General features: G+C 33.8%; 4 protein-coding genes across 7 annotated transcripts; 3 read left to right on the plus strand and 1 right to left on the minus strand.

Moving 5' to 3' along the window:
- Positions 1 to 1,548: 1,548 nt before the first annotated feature.
- LOC123223132 (transmembrane emp24 domain-containing protein p24beta2) lies at positions 1,549 to 2,684 on the plus strand. Its single transcript, XM_044646225.1, has 4 exons — positions 1,549 to 1,847; positions 1,939 to 2,125; positions 2,201 to 2,308; positions 2,387 to 2,684. The coding sequence occupies exons 1-4, from the start codon at positions 1,656 to 1,658 to the stop codon at positions 2,518 to 2,520; spliced, it is 621 nt and encodes a 206-aa protein (XP_044502160.1). The 5' UTR covers positions 1,549 to 1,655; the 3' UTR covers positions 2,521 to 2,684.
- Positions 2,685 to 4,121: 1,437 nt separating this feature from the next.
- Positions 4,122 to 8,528, minus strand: LOC123223131 (acetyl-CoA acetyltransferase, cytosolic 1-like). Its single transcript, XM_044646224.1, has 15 exons — positions 8,386 to 8,528; positions 7,716 to 7,779; positions 7,471 to 7,569; positions 7,202 to 7,375; positions 6,976 to 7,081; positions 6,764 to 6,902; positions 6,498 to 6,575; positions 6,351 to 6,416; positions 6,119 to 6,204; positions 5,665 to 5,764; positions 5,393 to 5,503; positions 5,265 to 5,306; positions 4,986 to 5,072; positions 4,804 to 4,907; positions 4,122 to 4,426 (listed from the first exon to the last, which is right to left on the minus strand). Exons 2-14 carry the CDS (start codon positions 7,756 to 7,758, stop codon positions 4,818 to 4,820), a joined length of 1,221 nt encoding a protein of 406 aa, XP_044502159.1. The 5' UTR covers positions 7,759 to 7,779; positions 8,386 to 8,528; the 3' UTR covers positions 4,122 to 4,426; positions 4,804 to 4,817.
- Positions 8,529 to 10,074: 1,546 nt separating this feature from the next.
- Positions 10,075 to 14,117, plus strand: LOC123223129 (pentatricopeptide repeat-containing protein At5g61990, mitochondrial-like). 4 transcript variants are annotated; one of them, XM_044646222.1, is made up of 3 exons: positions 10,075 to 13,416; positions 13,533 to 13,726; positions 13,827 to 14,117. In XM_044646222.1, the coding sequence occupies exon 1, from the start codon at positions 10,146 to 10,148 to the stop codon at positions 13,212 to 13,214; it is 3,069 nt and encodes a 1,022-aa protein (XP_044502157.1). In that variant the 5' UTR covers positions 10,075 to 10,145; the 3' UTR covers positions 13,215 to 13,416; positions 13,533 to 13,726; positions 13,827 to 14,117. The 4 variants fall into 4 exon arrangements, with proteins under 4 accessions (XP_044502157.1, XP_044502156.1, XP_044502155.1 ...); XM_044646221.1 differs by having other exon boundaries at positions 13,846 to 14,117; XM_044646220.1 differs by having other exon boundaries at positions 13,533 to 14,117.
- Positions 14,118 to 16,202: 2,085 nt separating this feature from the next.
- Positions 16,203 to 18,542, plus strand: LOC123223133 (nudix hydrolase 2-like). Its single transcript, XM_044646226.1, has 9 exons — positions 16,203 to 16,410; positions 16,618 to 16,835; positions 16,926 to 16,991; positions 17,088 to 17,225; positions 17,359 to 17,436; positions 17,520 to 17,570; positions 17,683 to 17,717; positions 17,820 to 17,928; positions 18,094 to 18,542. The coding sequence occupies exons 1-9, from the start codon at positions 16,266 to 16,268 to the stop codon at positions 18,310 to 18,312; spliced, it is 1,059 nt and encodes a 352-aa protein (XP_044502161.1). The 5' UTR covers positions 16,203 to 16,265; the 3' UTR covers positions 18,313 to 18,542.
- The last annotated feature ends 594 nt before the right edge of the window (positions 18,543 to 19,136 follow it).

A 19,136-nucleotide genomic window follows, 5' to 3' on the forward strand; every position in this document is an offset into this window, starting at 1 on the left:
TTTTGCCCCTTCAATTTTTTTTTAAAATTTTTAATTAATTAATTTATTTTTATATAAACATATTCAATTTTTCTTCATTTTCACTTTTATTTATAAATCACTCAATCTCAATTATTTTATTATATTTTCAATCACATTTTCTCTCATCAATTATCTTTTAAAAAATATCTGAATTCACAAATAATAATTCTTTGTGTTTATAATTTTATTTTTATTTTATCATTACAAAAGATCAAGATCAAATGAATTTAATCCATTTAAATATTATCATAGTATATATTTGTTTATATTTTATAATTTGAAAAATAATTTGTGTTTAAAAAATTTTAAATAATTTTTTTAAATATTTAAAGTCCGTTCTGCCCGGCCTATTTTATATGGGTTAGGGTTTAGGTCTTTATATATTAATGGGTCGGGCCGGCCCGAGTCCGTTACTGTTTGGGCTTTGGGCTCGACCTATTAGCCAAATGGGTTGAGCTTGAGCCAGCATAGCCCATTGACACCTCTACACACTTCAATTTAATTTAAAATTAATTCGATTAAATTAAATTAATTCATCAAATTAAATTTGATACGATATAATTATGTTTTTATTTTTATAACAAAACTTGACTTCTCGTCCAGCCATTACGTCAACATTACTAATAATCAATGAAGTTGTTCACTGATTTTTCTTCATACACGAAAAACAATCTAACGATTTATGTTATATATGCTATATAAAAGCAAGCAAGTAAATACTTTTGCATAAATTTGCAAAAGCAAGCAAGACTTTCACATGAAAGAAAAATGGAAGCAAACAAACAAATTATTTTGCATATTCATTATATTATCTGTTTATCAATGCATTATTCATATAAATTTATTATAATTTCTTTGTTTGTCAGTGTATTATTCATATATATTCATTAGAGTATTCTTTCCTTATTAAATACATTGTATTATATTTATATTCTATACAATCTCTACAAGATTCTATACAATATTCTATATTTTATGTCTCACGTCAAAACCTTCACTGCATGCTCTTCATGGGTGGTTTTAATATAAACATTAACGCCAATCAGAATTTAGGGAGATAAGATCCAATAAAAAATAGTTGAAATTTAATCTAAAAATTTTCAACTCTAAAATTTTTAAATTCATTTATGTGACCCATGCAATTTTTAAAATAAAAAATTTTCACCACACTGAAAGTGACATCAATGAGTATCTCACTATTTTAATTTTTAATTATTATCATATTATATATTATACTATTATCTTATTGTTTTAAATAATTTTTATTGGCACAAAATATCTTTTAAAGTTGCAGAGAAAAAATTATAGAGAAAAAGAAAAAATCTCTGTATGAGTCATGTCAAGAAGAGTATTTCGAAAAAATATAATACTGTTGTAATATATTTATTTAGACTTTGAGATGGATAACATGTATATATAGGCAGATTAAATTAATGGTAAAAATTTCAATTTTTTATCTTTTTGTAAAGCGAAACTTGCGGGGTCAAACAGTATAATTGAAATAGAATCGTAGGACAGAGAGAGTCAATTGCTGTTAGTTACCGAGATAACCTCAAACCACCTCTCTCTTCTCTTTCAATTAATCAGTGTTTGTTGGGTTAAGAAGAGTAAAGTTCAGATATTGATCGTTTAACATGGAGTTGAAATATGTTATTGTTGTTATTGTAATGAAGGTGGTGATAACACAAGGAATAAGATTTGAGATAGACAGAGAAGAATGTTTGTCTCACAATGTTGATTATGAAGGTGACACTCTTCATCTCTCTTTCGTTGTTGTTAAGTCTGATACACCTTGGCATCTCACTGACGATGGTGTTCATCTCCTGGTATTTTTTTTTTTTTTTTCCTTCTCTTTCTAATCTTTCCACAATTATTAATTATAAATTGTTCAAATCAGTCCTCTGTATATGTTATCAGATAAAGGGGCCTTCGGGAGAAAAAATTCATGAAATTCGAGACAAGATCAGTGAGAAATATAATTTTGTGGTACGCAAGAGAGGAGTTTACCGCTTCTGCTTTACCAACAAGTCTCCTTATCACGAAACCATTGATTTTGATGTTCAAGTTGCTCACTTTGCAGTTCATGATCAACATGCCAAAGATGGTGAGGCACAAGTCTTAATTTTTAAACATTATCATCCACTAAAGAATAGCCAATGATTCTTTTGAATGTGTACAGAGCATTTTTCACCATTGCTGGAGCAGATAGCTCAGCTGGAGGAAGCCCTTTATAATATTCAATTTGAACAACATTGGTTAGATGCTCAGACAGATCGCCAGGCACTAGGTAACATTGTTTCATTTGAACATGCAATTTTCCATGGCGTTAATCCTATTTGTGAATTAACTTGGTTGTGGATTGCAGTAAACGAAAACATGAGCAAGAGAGCACTTCAAAAGGCAATGTTTGAATCAGCTTTTCTCGTTGGGGCCAGTGTCCTCCAAGTCTTCCTTCTGAAACACTTGTTCGATCGAAAGCGTGGGCTACCAAGAGTTTAAGAGTGGTATGAATCTTCATTTATAGCGAGATTACAAGCTCAAAGGTTAGCTTAAATGTTTTATGCTAATGTGTAATTAGCTTTCATATTTCGGGTTTAATCGTGGGAAAAGTCTTTGCTACAAGAATATTGATTTATAAACAAAGTCTTCTAGACAAGCTTATCTATATTCTACCCAAAATCTTATCATTCTTCTTTCATCATATTATTCCCTAAAATCACATCATCACCAAATCTTGAAGTCACAACAAACAGACTCCAGCAAGACCTATCATAGCTCCTGAAAGCAGCTCCAGTCTTCTGGACCATATGCAATTTATAGATGTTTTATTTTGTTTTCATAAAGCTTTCACAAGGTACGAGCTTCCCCACAATTCTGCATAGGCAGCTTACATGCAGCAAAACCACTTTTTCTGTGAATCAATACATATGAAAGCGTCAAATTAACAGATGGTTAACCTCTGAATATTGCAAAAGTTTATTGACCATAGAATTTCACAACATTGTCAGTTAACATGGTGTTCATCATCTATTGCCAGTTCTAAAAAATGGACCGCAAAACCTAATCAACTGAATATCAGTCAAAAAGTCAGCAATAGTTCTTCATTGAAATGAAACCCATTAAGCTGAGAGAATGAACTATAGATGTTACAGTGTACAACCAAACATATTATGGTAAAAAAAGCCATACAACTTGATATTGTTTAAATGCAAAGCATATTTGAAAGTCTATAGAAATGCAGAATACAAGTGGGGTGGGTTTTGGTATATCACAATATAATGACCTGGAACATGTCATATAAATTTCGAGCCACATCAACTTATACAAATATCATTCTCTGTATAAAGGCCTCTGACTTTAAAACAATGGTAGTCATCTAAAGTAAGAGGTGGCCTTGGCTAAGGAGAAAGGGGAAATCAGTTTAACGAGGATAGGTGGTCTTATACAAATATCATTCTCTGTATAAAGGCCTCTGACTTCTGGTTATTTAGAGTGTACATCCCGGCATAAAAAAAAATTTATTAAAATATTATTTTACTTAAATATTTTTAATATGTTTAATTAAATTTATTCAAGATAAAGTTATAAGTAAAATAAGATTACTCCGAAAATATTTTAATAATTAAAAGAATTTGATAATTATCGGATTAATCTCCAACTAATCGCACCCTTTGAAAAGATGATTCCTGTCGTTGTCAAACACAAGGAACTGGCCGCCAAACGCCAATTGAAATTCGGAATTAACAAGAAGCGACATCTTCAGATGACGAAGCGACCCAAGTTCTAACAGCTACTCAACTTTAGCATCGTATAACGTCATAATGAAAGAATAAAAAATGAATTGATGACTTTGTTGGAAAGTCTATTTGATTGATATCAGTATTCACACCAAACTGACAAGCATCTGGCACATTGCCTTGTTTGTGGAGTGAATTCCTTGATGATCTTGCATAGAAACTTGTTTATCTAATTTAAAGCAATAGAAAATTTATTTATGCAACAGGTCTAAGTTGTGATTAACCTCCTATGATGAAGACACATACAAAAGGCATACATATAACACATCAATGCGCTTCATTCTGTCAATTTGCACCAGGACATGATCAATCTTATATTATTCCTCTTAATTGTTTCTGCAAATAAATCCCCGGTTCTATGGGGATAATCAAATTTCATACCATCTATGGAACTTGTATACGTGCATAGGGAAGAAAGCGAGCGCAGCAATGGAGAATTATTATCTTCCTAAAGATTAATACAAATCCAGTTTTATTGGGAAGGAAGCAAAGATGAAAAAGAAGGGGAAATTTTGCACAACAGTCAACCGTGATGACAACAGATTCACTCTCCGGAAGAAGACCCATGCTCATGTCCATCCTGAGCCACACAGAGGCAACAGCCATTTCTACATATAGAGAAGATAATGAATAAAATTCAGAAGTATGAAGACCACAAAACCAAAATATATATATATATATATATCAAGCATTAAGTGGCTGAAATCTTGTAAGACAAGGCGCACCATGAATGTATGAAAAAAGTTGTTATCTTCAGTGATTAAACTTAATTTCAGATAAAACGGTAAGTGATTCTCCACATGTGTGTAGAGTTAAAGAAAGTACATCAATTGCTATAGTTATTGCTGTTTGGATTTATTATTGTATTTTTCTCTCATAGAAGAAATTCGAAATGCATCCCCTTGGCAAAAGGCAGAGCTTAATTATGCTTATGAGTATCTTATATGCTCATTTAAATTGTCGATGTATTATGCAAGAAACTTACCAAACATAAAGGGCTCACACAAGCTCCAAAACAAGTGCTGATGCACCACCTCCTCCATTGCAAACACCACCAACACCATATTTCCCATTTTTCTGCCTCAATACCTACAGGTACCATTGATTAAGACAACAGAACCAAAACAACTGCCTGTAATAATACAGTAAATATTGCAAATAACACACCCCCAAAAGTGTGACCAAGATTCGAGCTCCACTGCATCCCAGAGGATGTCCCAAGGATACAGCTCCACCATGAACATTAACCTTATCCTGTCAGAAAAAAAAGCAAAGATCTTCACCAAACAGAAGACAATTTTCAGAATATAGTAAATGGTCAATGTCTTGACATAGGTGGTCATATGTCGAAGCACAAAAACATAAGTTTAAAATAAGCAAGTGCTTGCATATACACTTGCACAGGGAAACAAACACACACAGATGTGAATAAGTTGGAAAACTCACTGGATTAAGTCCAAGCAATTTCTGGTTTGCAAGAGCCACAACCTGTGGACAACAATGTGATCATTTAAGATCAGCAAGCTTAGAAGCTTAAGAGGGAAACCAAGTTAATATTATGCACAAAATCTTACAGCAAAGGCTTCGTTTATTTCATAATAATCAATTTGAGAAGCATCCAAACCAGCATTTGAAATAGCTTTTGGTATTGCAAGGGCTGGAGCGGTTGTGAAGCTCTCGGGTGCCTGCAAAATAATATCAGATGAGTCATATGGGACAACTTGAAAAGTAAAAATAATCGAAAGTTAAAATAAATTATGTGAATACAGCCATTTTCCACTTATAATACTGTAGTGTACTTGTCATTCTAATAACTCCTTTAGATTTACATCAATATGCAAAGTACCTGAGCAGCATCAGCATATCCTGTAATCTTTGCAATCACTTGCAGACCAAGCTTAAGTGCTGTCTCTCCACTCACTATAACTAATGCAGCAGCCCCATCACTGTCAATAAGAGCAGTTTAGCAATATGTTGGTTTCAAGTCCTTGTAAGACAGGAATAAGCAAAATTGTGAGCCATTCCATATACATTATTTGGATTAAGATGTTGAACCAGTAATATTTTATGCTTATTCAGATTAAGTATTTCACAAAGGCCAAAAAGTTATTGCACTTCTTAGTAGCTTAATGTTACAGAGAAGCAAACTTCAAACAAGTGTAAGCATAAAGGATAAGCTACCATTTAAGTGGTCCCAATATAATTATGGTTAAAATAAAAAATAAATAAAATGGCTATACCAAATGAATCAAGTAAGATTTAGTTTAAAAAATAAATATGCAATGATAAAGGAAATGAACCTTATACTAGATGCATTGCCAGCTGTAACAGTGCCTCCACTCTCCTTGAAACTTGGTCGGAGCTTCCTCAGTTTTGCAGCATCAAACTGGTAAAAGATAAAAGCAAAATATCTGACATCATTTAACAGAATGTTGGATGTCATTAACTGATTTTGCATATTCATATGCTCATATTACTTTCACAGAGGGAAAGAGATAGTAAACAAAACAAAATATTTTCAGCTAAAATTACCTTCCCTAAACCTTCATCTTTATCAACAATGGTTGATGGTTTTCCCCTTCCCCCAGAAACTTCAACCTGCAATTAAATTAATTCAGTAAGCATATATGCATAAGAAACCCACAGTAGTATCTATCTAATTTTAGTTAGATGTCTAACTGGAACAATTTCCCATGCAAAGGCACCAGCATCTTGGGCAGCAATACCACGCTCAAAGCTCTGAATAGCAAAATTATCCTGCGGACAACACAAAGATATGAACCATGCTAACTTCTAGACAGGCAAAATTAAAAAAAGAATTTGTAGAATGAGTTAAGTAGTTAAATCCAGGAATTATAAATTGTCATAAAAGAAACTTTATGAAGGAAACATAAAGAAACTTCATGAACTGGTCTAGATAGTAAACAATAGGAGTAATATGATACCTGATCTTCCCTTGTTATTGTGTGTTGATCAGCACATAGCTCAGCACAAGTTCCCATGCCACAATCATTATAAACATCCCATAATCCATCCTTTAACATTCCATCAACAAGAGAATCATGTCCTAGCCGAGATCCCTTCCTGCATACAAATGCAAAATCAAATTCTCAAATTGTGTCTCAAAGTAAAAGAATGATGAATGAGAGATGCAAACCTTGCTTCTGCCAAGTATTTAGGTGCATTCGACATGCTTTCCATGCCACCAGCCACAACAACATCATTGATGCCCAACTGAATACTCTGTGCAGCAAGCATTGTAGCTGCAACAAAAAGCAAAAAAAACAAAACAAAAAAAGAAACAAACAAATGTCAACATCCTAGAATACAATGTCATTAAGATTAATGCATATAAAAGACTTCTTTAATGTTACTGTATGCACCTTTCATCCCTGATGCACAAACTTTGTTCACAGTAGTACAGATCACTGAATTAGGAATTCCTGCACCTAGTGCCGCCTGTCTAGCAGGAGCCTGCCCTAGATTTGCACTAAGAACATTGCCAAAGTAAACTTCTTGTACAAGTGATGGATCAACATTTGCTTTCTTAAGAGCAGCTGCAAGTTGACAAAAACAACAATCAGAAACAAATGAGCTAAAATAAATGACTGAGAGAAAAAAAAAAGAAGATGAAGGAAGGCTATCCTCTAACCTTCAATGGTAATTGATCCAAGCTTGGTAGCACACAAGGATGACAAGGAACCAAGAAATCCACCCATGGGTGTACGCGCAACTCCAACAATGCAAACATCTGCATAAAATAAACCAATAAGATTGAAGAAGTCAGCAATCATCTCCGTGCTAAGAATCATTTTAACATAAATTAAATTGACTTCAACATTCGACTAATCATCGATGAATTATGTAGATCAAGCAAAAATAAATCAAATACAACACCTCTAGGTTTTATCGAATCTGATGATGCTGCAGGTGGAGCCATTTGAACTTAACTGAAAATCACCTGCAATAATAAATATATTCGCTTTCAGTGAAACACAATACATATGAGCCCTTGAAATAAAAAATATGAATTATAATAATAATATTTACCTATTCTAAAATTTAGATCAAAAGCATGAAAAACCACTTAAAAGATTAAAAAAAAAAAAAACAAAACAAAGACAGTGTTACTTTTCTATCAATTTTTTTTAAAGGCAAACGAAGCACAAACATTTAGTAGTTTAGACAATGAAATAAAAAGAAGAAGAAATAAAAATCAGATCACATCCAAACTAATCCGATAAATTAATAATAACTAAATCTGAAAATATGAATTCCTAGTTTATATATACAGTAAAAAATAGAAATGATGATGTGTTTGTACCAACAAAAGCGTCGATAACTAAGGACCAAACCTCCCTTTGGCAGTCGAGAAATGCAAAAAAATAAATTAACAAGAAAACAAAAACAGAAGTTTTCTCGGCAACCAAACATAAACAAAGGGAAGAGAAAACAGCAGAATCAGAGTTGAAGAAAGAAGAATTTTGCATTTGCAAAACATTTTATGATCTGGAGACTCTCGTTAGAATAATAAGTATTCAGAAAGGACAACGAGATTCCAATTTACCTGGTTTGTGATATAGATTGCGAGATCAGGTCAGGAGCTAGGCTTGTGAGGGAGAAGGTGAGTTGAAATGGAAATGAAATGAGTAGAGACAAGACAAATATATAGAAAGAACGGGTGAAACTGTGAGCGCACGTGTAACAGGCCTTTGCACACTTACTTATTTGGCCTCTGAAAGAGAATATTTGGTATAAAAGTAATTTTCATTGACATTTTAGTAATTATAATCACTGAATTGGAATAGCCAAGCCTGCTAATCTCTTATCTGTGGTTTGTTGTTTGGTCAAATGAATACATTCCAAGTTTGATGAAATTATTTTTTTACCCATTTATTAAAATCAGTTGTTGTTTTTGACATTTAAAAAGTATATATATAATTTAATCTAAATATTCAAAATTAGTGTAATTATTATTTTGAAACTATCATAGATATATTAAAAATTTTAAAATTACCTCAAAATTTTTTAAATTTTCAAAACTCTCTGAAAATTTCATTAACATTTCTAACTTTTAAAAAAATTACAATTCTTCCATAAACATGTGATAATACATCATTGAATCCTTATTTATACTTTACTAATAATTTTTATTTTTTAATTAAAAAAATATAAATCAGGCACAAAAAATATTTAATAAAATTTTGGATTATTTAATAAGATTTTGGTAGTAAAGTGTTACTTAGATTGATGATTTTTATTTTTTCAACAAATTATTTAAAAATTAAGCAGATATTTTAAAAAAATTTAACATACAGGTGTAAAATGGTTTTTTTTCCAAACTTGTAGGTAGTTGTGTGCATTTCATCTAACCTTGGGTGGGAAATAGTTATTTGACCTCTTTTCCACCAACCTGACGATAGCATCGATGTGGTTAAAGTCCAATTCATGGTGCCTTTCTATTCTACGTACGGGTGGTAGTTGACAAGGTCTAAAATGCACTGCTATAGGCACTTCATCCAACTGCCACCAGTCTCCGTCGCAATACTTATGAGTAAGTGTGGATGTTATAACTAACATTCAGTCCCAGGTATTTAAAATCAATAATTCATGATTTTCCAATAATTTTACTAACAGATTCTAGATTTTTTCACCCTCACCGTCGCCACACCATCCATCCACCCACCGCCCACCTGCAACTGAATCACTGATAATTTTCCGACAGAATTTACCGTTCCAAACATACAAATCACATTTAGTTGAATGAATAACCAATTTCTATCATCTAACAACCAATCTCAAACTAAAAATGTGATTCTTATGATAAAAATTAAAAAATCTAAATGAAAATTAAAAACAAAAAGCCATATAACTTATTTTAAAAATGAACTTAACTGAAAAATGGACAAACAGATTTATTTACAAGTTTGGATTTTGATAAGCAAGATATGCACATGTGAAATGAGTTAATAGTGGTCAAAACTCTTTTACATTTTAGATGATTTTGATAGGTTTTATTTTTCAACTATATCCATATATTTCCTAAAATTATGATTAATGTTATATAACCTTAATTAAAGAATAATTACGGTACTGAGTTTAATTAATATATAATATGATTAAGGTAATTTCGAAAAAAATTAAAGCATCTGCTAATTATATTAGTTGTATAGAGTTTTTAGTTAATTATCGTAATTTTCGAATTTTTAGATTTTTATTTAAAATCACTTTAAATAATTAAAAATAAAACCCTCCATTTCATTCCAACTCAAAGGAACAGCCGTTGCTCTTTCTGCGTCTTCTTCTTCTTCAGATACTATCTAAAACATGTGGAGGCTCACACATGTGACCTCTCGCGTGAGCAGGACCAGCACCCGAAATGTCTCTACTAAATCGGTGCGCCAGGTCACTGAACAAGATACGGTAAAACAAATCACCAACATCATTAATCAGAACAATTGGCAACTTCTCCTGTACAACTCAGACATACCCAAAAAGTTGAAGCCGGATGTGGTCCGATCCGTTATTCTTCAGTCCGGGTCCAACCACGACCCGAGACGCCTTCACAGCTTCTTCCATTGGTCCGAACGTCATATGGGTACCCCGTTACATGACTTAGATTTATTGTGTTTTCTTGTTCTTTCTTTGTGCAATTCTAAATTCTACGGATCTGCTAGTGAAGTTATTGAAAGAATGGTAAGGAATACTAATAGTAATAACAAGTCAGTTCGTGATATTTTGAATGCCATTGATGTGTGTTACAGACAGTGTACTGAGTTTAAGTGTAATGGTGTTGTGTTTGACATGTTGATTGATGGGTTCAGGAACGCGGGGTTGTTAAATGAGGCTGTTGATGTGTTTAGTTGTGATAAGATTGTTGAGTTTAGGCCTAGTGTGTTACGTTGTAATGCGTTGTTGAGGGAGTTGTTAAAAGGGAATAAAACGGAGTTGTTGTTTTGGGAGGTCTGTGAGAAAATGAATGAATTGAAGGTGGGTTTTAATGTGTACACTTATACCATGGTGATAAATGCATATTTTAAGGCGAAGAATGTCGAGGAAGCAAAACGCGTGTTTTTGGAAATGGGAGAGAAGGGTTGCGGTCCAAATGTTGTCACTTATAATGTCTTCATTGGTGGGTTGTGTCGAATGGGACAGACTGATGAAGCGGTTGAGAAAAAGAATCGTATGCTCGAGATGGGGTTGGATCCTGATAGTTATACTTATGTTAATCTTATTAATGGGTTTTGCATGGAAAAGAGATTGGGTGATGCAAAGTTGGTTTTGTTGGAGATGATGAGTAAGGGTTTGAAGGCTAATTTGATTGTTTACAATGCTTTGATTGATGGGTTTGTGAAACAAGGTGATGTAGAAGAGGCTTTTAAGTTGAAGGATGAGATGGTTGTTTCCGGTACTCAGATAGATTTGGTCATATATAATACACTGCTTAATGGGGTTTGTAAGGGTGGTAACATGGATAAGGCTAAAGAAGTGATGCATGAGATAAGTCGAATGGGTATTGTACCTGATTCAAGAACTTATACTTTGTTAATAGAAGGGTATTGCAGAGGACGGGATTTAGATAGTGCTTTTGAGTTATTTGATGAGATGAAGAAGAAGAACTTGGCTCCCACTGTGTTTACTTACAGTGCGATAATCAATGGGCTATGCAATTGTGGAAATCTTCAACAGGTCAATACCGTTTTGGGAGATATGATTACAAGGGGTTTGAAGCCAAATTCTGCAATCTATTCAAATCTTATTTCAGCTTATTCCAAGACAAATAGAATTGAAAAAGCAAGGAAGGTCTTGGAGAGGATGAGGATGAATGGAATTCCACCAGATGTGTTTTGTTACAATTCTATTATACATGGTCTCTGCAAAGCCAAAAGGATGGAAGAAGCAAGGACCTATTTGGTTGAAATGTTAGGGAAAGGATTAAAGCCTAATAATTGTACATATGGATTTTTTATCCATGGATATAGTAAAGTAGGAGAGATGCAAGTAGCAGACCGCTATTTCAATGAGATGCTAGGTCGTGATCTAGAGCCCAATGATGTAATTTACTCTGCCATTATTGATGGGCACTGCAAAGAGGGGAACATAACAGAAGCATTCTCAACATTTAGATGCATACTTGCACGAGGGATTCTTCCTGATGTGCAAACTTATAGCGTGCTCATTAATGGCCTATCAATGAATGGAAAAATGCCAGAAGCCCTGGGATTATTCTCAGAACTTTTAGAGAAGGGGTTGGCTCCAGATATTTACACTTTCAATTCCCTCATCATTGGTTTTTGCAAACAAGGTGATCTCAGTAGGGCCTTTCAACTTCATGATGTGATGTGCATGAAAGGCACTGACCCAAACATAGTTACTTATAATGTATTGCTCGATGCATTATGCAAGGCAGGTGATGCTGAGAAAGGTAAGAACTTGTTTTATAGCATCTCAGAAAAAGGATTGAACCCCAACAGTGTAACATTTGCTATTATGATAGATGGTTTCTGCAAAACTGGGAATGTGAATGAAGCATTCCGGTTATTGGATGAGATGCCGAAAATGGGTGTCCAACCAGATAGTTTTGTCTACAATGCCCTTCTCACTGGGTGCTATAAAGAAGAGAACCTAGAGAGAACATTGGAATTGTTTCAGGACATGTTGGAGAAGGGCTTGGCCACCACTCTTTCTTTCAACACTTTAATTGAGGGCTTGTGTAAGAGAAACAAACTTAAGGAAGCCCATAAAATGTTGGAAGCAATGTTAGAAAGGCAAGTCATACCTAATCATGTCACCTATACCACTCTCATTGATCAGCATTGCAAGGTTCAAGATATGGAGAAAGCTAAACAACTCTTAGTGGAGATGCAGGAAAAGAATCTGACGCCAGCAGCTGCTACTTACACATCACTGTTAAGTGGTTACAATAGAATGGGGAATAGATCTGAGGTTTTTGCTCTGTTTGAAGAGATGCTAGGGAAGGGAATTGAGCCTGAGAAAATCACCTATTATGTAATGATTGATGCTCACTGTAAAGAAGGTAATCTAATGGAAGCCTTGATGTTGAGGGATTTGATTCTGGAAAAGGGTATGTGTTTATCTTTGTGGGCATACAGAGTTCTCATAACCACCCTGTGTGGAAAAGAGGAATTTTCTAAAGCTTTGAGGTTGCTTGATGAAATGGGAGAAAGTGGACATAGGCTTGATTATGCCTTATGTCGGTCTATAGCTCTCCAATTCCAAAAAGAAGGCGAAATGGACAAAACTGCCAAGGTTTTCAAGTGTATGTCACGTTTTGGATGGGTATCAAACTCCATTAGGATGGCAGACTTAATTAGTGGAAACACCAGTGATAGACATCTTGAGGACTCCAACCATCTTATTAAGCAAATGGCTTAGGAAGTTTCAAATGTGACCAACCCCTTGAGCTGCATCATATCTCTGTTCCATCATCTCTCCAGACAAGCAGTGGAATCAGGGTCTGTCCAGATGGGGATTAACCTTCCATGTTTATCCCTGGTTCTAGCTGCCCAACAAATGGATGTTTTCCATTTTCTATATTGAATTCCTTTATCCAAGTGACATTATAGTCCTTGTGGAGGTAACAAAAACTGTCTTCTTTTCATTAATTACAAATTCCATATTTGGAATAAGTTCTTTAAATTGATTATTGCTGCATGAGTACTTTATAATTAGAAACTTGTGTACATTTTTTAGGTTTGGTTTCATTGACTTTGTGTATACTCCGATGCACTAAAATAAGTCATTCTCCCTAGTGATAATTTGATCAAGGTTTTGAATTTAAGCAGCTGATGCCCATGACATTATCATAATGAAAGAGCTCCTTGGACAAATTTCTCCCTTGAGGGTTCTTTTTCTTGCATCCCTGGCAACTGACTTCCTGAAAGATGGTAATTGCATTGGTATTGATTCATTTTGTTGTATTTTGTTAAAATAAGGCGAGCAGAGATCATAAATTTGTCATCAGTGAGTGCTTTCTTTATCTACTAGGATATTGTGTTTATCGCAGTGAGGCGAATTTTGGTATCAATTGCCCTGTGGCCTGCGAGTATGTATGAGGTGAAGGCCTGAAGCAGAAATGAGCATTTCCTTTGACTAGATATTGTTGCTGTGGGGTGAAGAACACATGGTAGAAATCAAGCAGATCAATCTATATTTCTATCTCTGTATTAAGACAGAATACAATTGTAAAATGTGTACCAATATCCCATTGGGGAGCCATTACTTTTTGTTTTGTGTGCCATGGGCATATGAAGAACAGAACCTTCCTTTTCTTGTGCATTTTCTTCCTCTCACTTGAAGACTATGCTGTTAAATGACTGCTAAAAAAAATCATGTATAATAATTATACACGTGAAAGAAATTTGGACTTCTTAAATAGATAAAAAGGGTTATCAAAAATCATACAGACATGCCAAATGGGCCGGGTGGCCTATGCCGGCCCAAAACGCAATTTAGTCTAGCCCAGGTGGGCTCGGCCTGTTACTGTAGTGTACTGTTGTGGAGGTCTGGTCTTCAAGCCTGGCTCGGGTTGATACTGTACACAATATTCTTAAAAAAATTAATAAATACAAAATAATAATTATAATATAATAATTATTATTATAAATTATGGGTTGACCCGGTTTGAAAGCCCACCATAATGCGGGTCTTAGGCGTAGTCTGAAGACCTGTAACTATAAGCTTGGTGGGCCACATCAGTGCGGTCTGGCCCATTGACGGCCCCCCTTTAAGATTGTAATAAAAAAAATTAACCAAATATTTTATTAAAAAAACTTTTTAACTAATTAGCTTACTTAAAATAGTCATCATCTTTAAAATTTCAATAAAAACTCAAAAATCCATCAATTGTAAGTGTAATTTTATTTTCTAACTCACAAAATTATATCCAAAATCTTACGCAAACAAAGCAAAAAAATTGTTAAATCCATATATAAGATCAATATTTAATTGTTTTTCATCTTAAATTGATGAATTGTTGTATTGTAAAAAAAAAAAAAAAAATAGAAATACTTGTAAGATTTTCATGAGTTTTAGATATTTTTAAAAAAATTAGCCTATACGTTGAACTTCAAATTAAAATGTTAAATTTCAATTTATGAAAGAAAGTGCAAGATTTTAAATTATATGGGGTTTTATGATTTTTCGCTAATCTTTTTAAGGATGTAGTTTACAAAATATAAAAATTTAAAATCTTTCACAAGTTTAGAGTTCCCATTAAACTTTGTATTAGGATGCTAGAATTTAACATGGTTAAGTGCAATTTCGAAATCTTTTATTAATATTTTCACATATTGATGTAAAAGTGTTTTATGGACTAGACCAGGCCTAAGACTCACTACACTAATAGGCTTTCAAATAAGATCGGCCTATAAGATATATAAGGTCCACAGTTTAACCCAATATATATGAGATTTTTCAAACTATTCTATGGTATTTATGTCAAACCCGACCCAAAAGAAGCATGGGTCAAGCCTAACATGCTATAACATCATATTGAGCCATTTTTTTGGACCTTAGACCGAACTAGCACCAAAAAGTTTAGCACCAATGGTTGTTTAGCTTGGTGAAAATAGAAGACATTTTTGCCTTTTCATCAATTTTATAATAAACAGTTGTGAGAATAGACTTTTCAAACTTAAAAATTGAGAAGTCGTAGTTTTAGAAAAGATTATGCGGAAAAAAGTAATTCTGCCAATTAATTTCTTTAATAACCTCGGACTGAAAAAATGTATACCTATTTTGAAACTTTAAACAAAGGCAATTCATTTTGAAACTTTTATCATATCAAAATTAATTTATAAAATAATAAAATTATGTATATTTATTTTAGATACATAAATATATATATATATTTATTTTTGTTTTCATACCATTAAATAATTTTAAATTAAAAATAAAATAATTCATAATTATATAATAATATATATATACCCAAAATAAATACTCATATTATTATCCCCTAACAAATTTCACCAATAAATGGTGTATGCTGTGTATGTTGATGGGAGAGTTCAATCTCACGCTGCAATAGACCGCGTAACGCTGACTGCTTTGGACAACTCCGCGTCCTGTGTCCCCTTCTGAAACAACGTGGACATGCCGCCCAGACACGAACCGGGAACCCTCCCAACACTTCTTTTTAATTTGCATGAAATTGAAAGTTCATTTAGAATTATGACTAAACTTTAATTATAATTCAAAGCCGCTATTGTGTTGATTTTAACTAACACGGGCTTGCCTTTCAAACGAAAACTTGGGGTAACTTCTAACCAGCTTCATTAATTCAACATTCAAATGAAAAGCCGGCCCTTTCCACACGCCATCAATCTATATAAATTTACAGATGAATTCATTAGATTGTTCATAAACATATAGTATGCATGCATGCGGGAGAGTCTAAGATCTCTATTATTCTGATTTAATTTCATGCAGAGAGTCTTCAGAACCAGCAAGCTTCTGCATTTCTCATTTGCCAATAGATGCTCTTTACCGTCTTCTTCTCCTTTGATATCAAACGCGACTTGCGTTTCTAAGACTCCATCACTATCTTCTTGGTTTACCTGTTCAAAAGGTTGAGTCTCATTTTATAAATAATATATGTATGCAAATCTAACTACTTTTTTCTGCTGCAAAATGTATGTTTCCTTAGGTTGTTGTCATTTCTTGAAATTTTAGTGGGTTTGGTCATGGTCCAACATTTTTTAAGACTTGTGATATCACTTGTTTCGCCACATTCGAAGTATGATGATTTGTCAACTTTCTCTTTATATTGCTTCAGCTCCTCAGGGAAGAATCCCATTTCTTACCGGAAATATGTCAAGTTCAACAAGTTCATTTGAGAAGCCCACGGTGCTTGAAAATGAAGTTCAACATGTTGAATTACTAAACGCAGTTGATGATTTATATGGAGGAGTTACAGTAGACATGGAAAAGCCTATGGACTCTAAGCTATTTGCTTCTGCACTTAAATCTTCCTTATCATATTGGAGGCAGCGGGTACTTAATTTATTCATTTTAACCAATTTAACTTACTGCAAGAGTATATTGGACATATATTTTTCAGTTTGTGACAGTCAAATTTTGCAGGGGAAGAAGGGTGTTTGGATTAAATTGCCTTCTGAATTTGCTAATCTTGTTGAACCTGCAGTTCAGGTAATTAAACACAGCTAATATCTTTTGTCCTTATGACTTCGATTCTCTATAACACTGACTGAGTTTCTTAATCTTGTTGTGCAAAATATTATGCAGCAAGGATTCAGATACCACCATGCTGAACCAGATTACTTGATGCTTGTGCACTGGATTCCTGAAACCCCAGATACTCTTCCTGTAAATGCTTCACATCGCGTCGGTGTTGGTGCCTTTGTCATCAACCATAAGAGAGAGGTACTTCACCTATTCTTATCAGTTGATGTTTGTCACTGTCTAGTTAAGTCTCAACAATAAATTAGGCTAAAAGAAAGAGCGGACTTTGTTAGTTAGAGGCCCTGTTTAAGTTGAATTATCCCAATTTTGTTAGGTTCTGGTAGTTCAGGAGAGTAGTGGCCAATTCAGAGGTAAAGGTGTGTGGAAGCTCCCCACTGGAGTTGTTAATGAGGTGAGTTCATTAGAAAGTATGGCACTTTAGATTTTTTTTTTTTTAAGAACTTCTAATGGACAGAACTAATTCATCCACTGCAGGGTGAGGATATTTGTGCAGCTGCAATAAGAGAAGTGAAAGAGGAGACAGGAGTAAGAATACCAGCTGCTATTTATGAATACAATACTGATCTTCAAATTCTACCTTTCTTCAGGTTTAACTAAACCATAATTATAATTTGCCTTTTGCTTCAATTTATTTCAGGTTGATGCTGAATTTGTGGAAGTTTTGGCCTTCAGGTAATAACATTTCTTCCTTTGAAATAGCAAGTAATTGATTTCCCCTATACAATTTTCAACATTTGACAATCTCTATGCTAACTTTTAACTTTTCTTCAAAAGGCAAAGCCACCAATCATTCTTTCGGAAATCAGATTTATTTTTTGTTTGCATGCTACGACCAAGCTCTTTTCACATTCAGAAACAAGACTCGGAAATCGTAGCTGCTCAGGTACATTATTTCTTGGTAGACATTGATATACATACTGATTTGGAATGTTAAGAAGATAGGGCTTACTATTATTCAAATCTCTGAAATTCTGAAATGAGTTTTGCTTTGACAAGAAACAGTGAGCAAGGTTTGATGATGAGTAATAAAATGATCTTTGTTTGACAGTGGATGGCAGCACAGGAGTATGCAGCACAGCCATTTGTACAAGAGCATAGACTGTTTAATTATGTAGCCAAAATATGCCTAACGAAGTCAGAGGAGGACTATGCGGGGTTTTCTCCCTTATCTGCCACCACAGCTTCAGGTAAAACCAGCTACTTGTATTTCAACGACCGAGATTGCCACCCTCTCACAACCGAGAATCCATCGACACCACAATCCTAAGCCAATTGAATTCAAAAGGCAAAGGTACAAAATAAAAGGGTGTTCTTTTTTCAAGTGAAATTTTGTTAACCTCCAGTGGTTTAGTTTAATTTTCTTCAGAAGTTCTGCGAATAATGAGAAAGTTTCTCTGAAATTTCATAATTTTGTAACCACAGAGAAAATCTCTGCATTTTTCCTGTCATGGACACGGTGTTATGTGAAAGGGAATAAAGTCTATCATTGTTTTTTGATTCACTGCGCAATAAACCTTAACAGGGATCAGTAAAATTCTTTCTTCTGGCAAATTTATTGGGCTATTTGTCATTGAATTATGAACCTGGAGTATCAGTTTTGCCATTCTTTCGATCCTTACATGAAGCTTATATGAAATAACATCTTGTGACATATATTAGCAATACACCATTCAGTTGTAAATAAATAAAGAAATACGTCCATGTCATTCATGAGTAGGCATATGCGGTGGGATTCATGCTCTTTTGACCTTAATTCCATTATTCCAATGGCAAAAAGGAGAAAAGAAATCTACAAGAAGAATGTCGCTATTTATACATGCAATCAAGCAATCAACTCAAACAAATAAAACTTGATTCCTTCTCAACACTCTTATCATCAAGGGATTGAAGTCAAAAGATTAAAAAGGAAAAAAAAAAAAAAAAACAATATGCATGAGTCATTCAACTCTATCTACCATAAAAATTACAGATAAACACTATTGGTGATGCAAGGTGTTTGTATATTTTATTATAACATACAGATGTCCAACCTAGTGTAGGCATTAACTAGTGATAAATTTTGGCACTAGCTTCCAAATACAGCTTACGTAA

Source organism: Mangifera indica, chromosome 8 (assembly GCF_011075055.1).
Source record: "Mangifera indica cultivar Alphonso chromosome 8, CATAS_Mindica_2.1, whole genome shotgun sequence".
In the NCBI taxonomy this organism is placed as follows: Eukaryota; Viridiplantae; Streptophyta; class Magnoliopsida; order Sapindales; family Anacardiaceae; genus Mangifera; species Mangifera indica.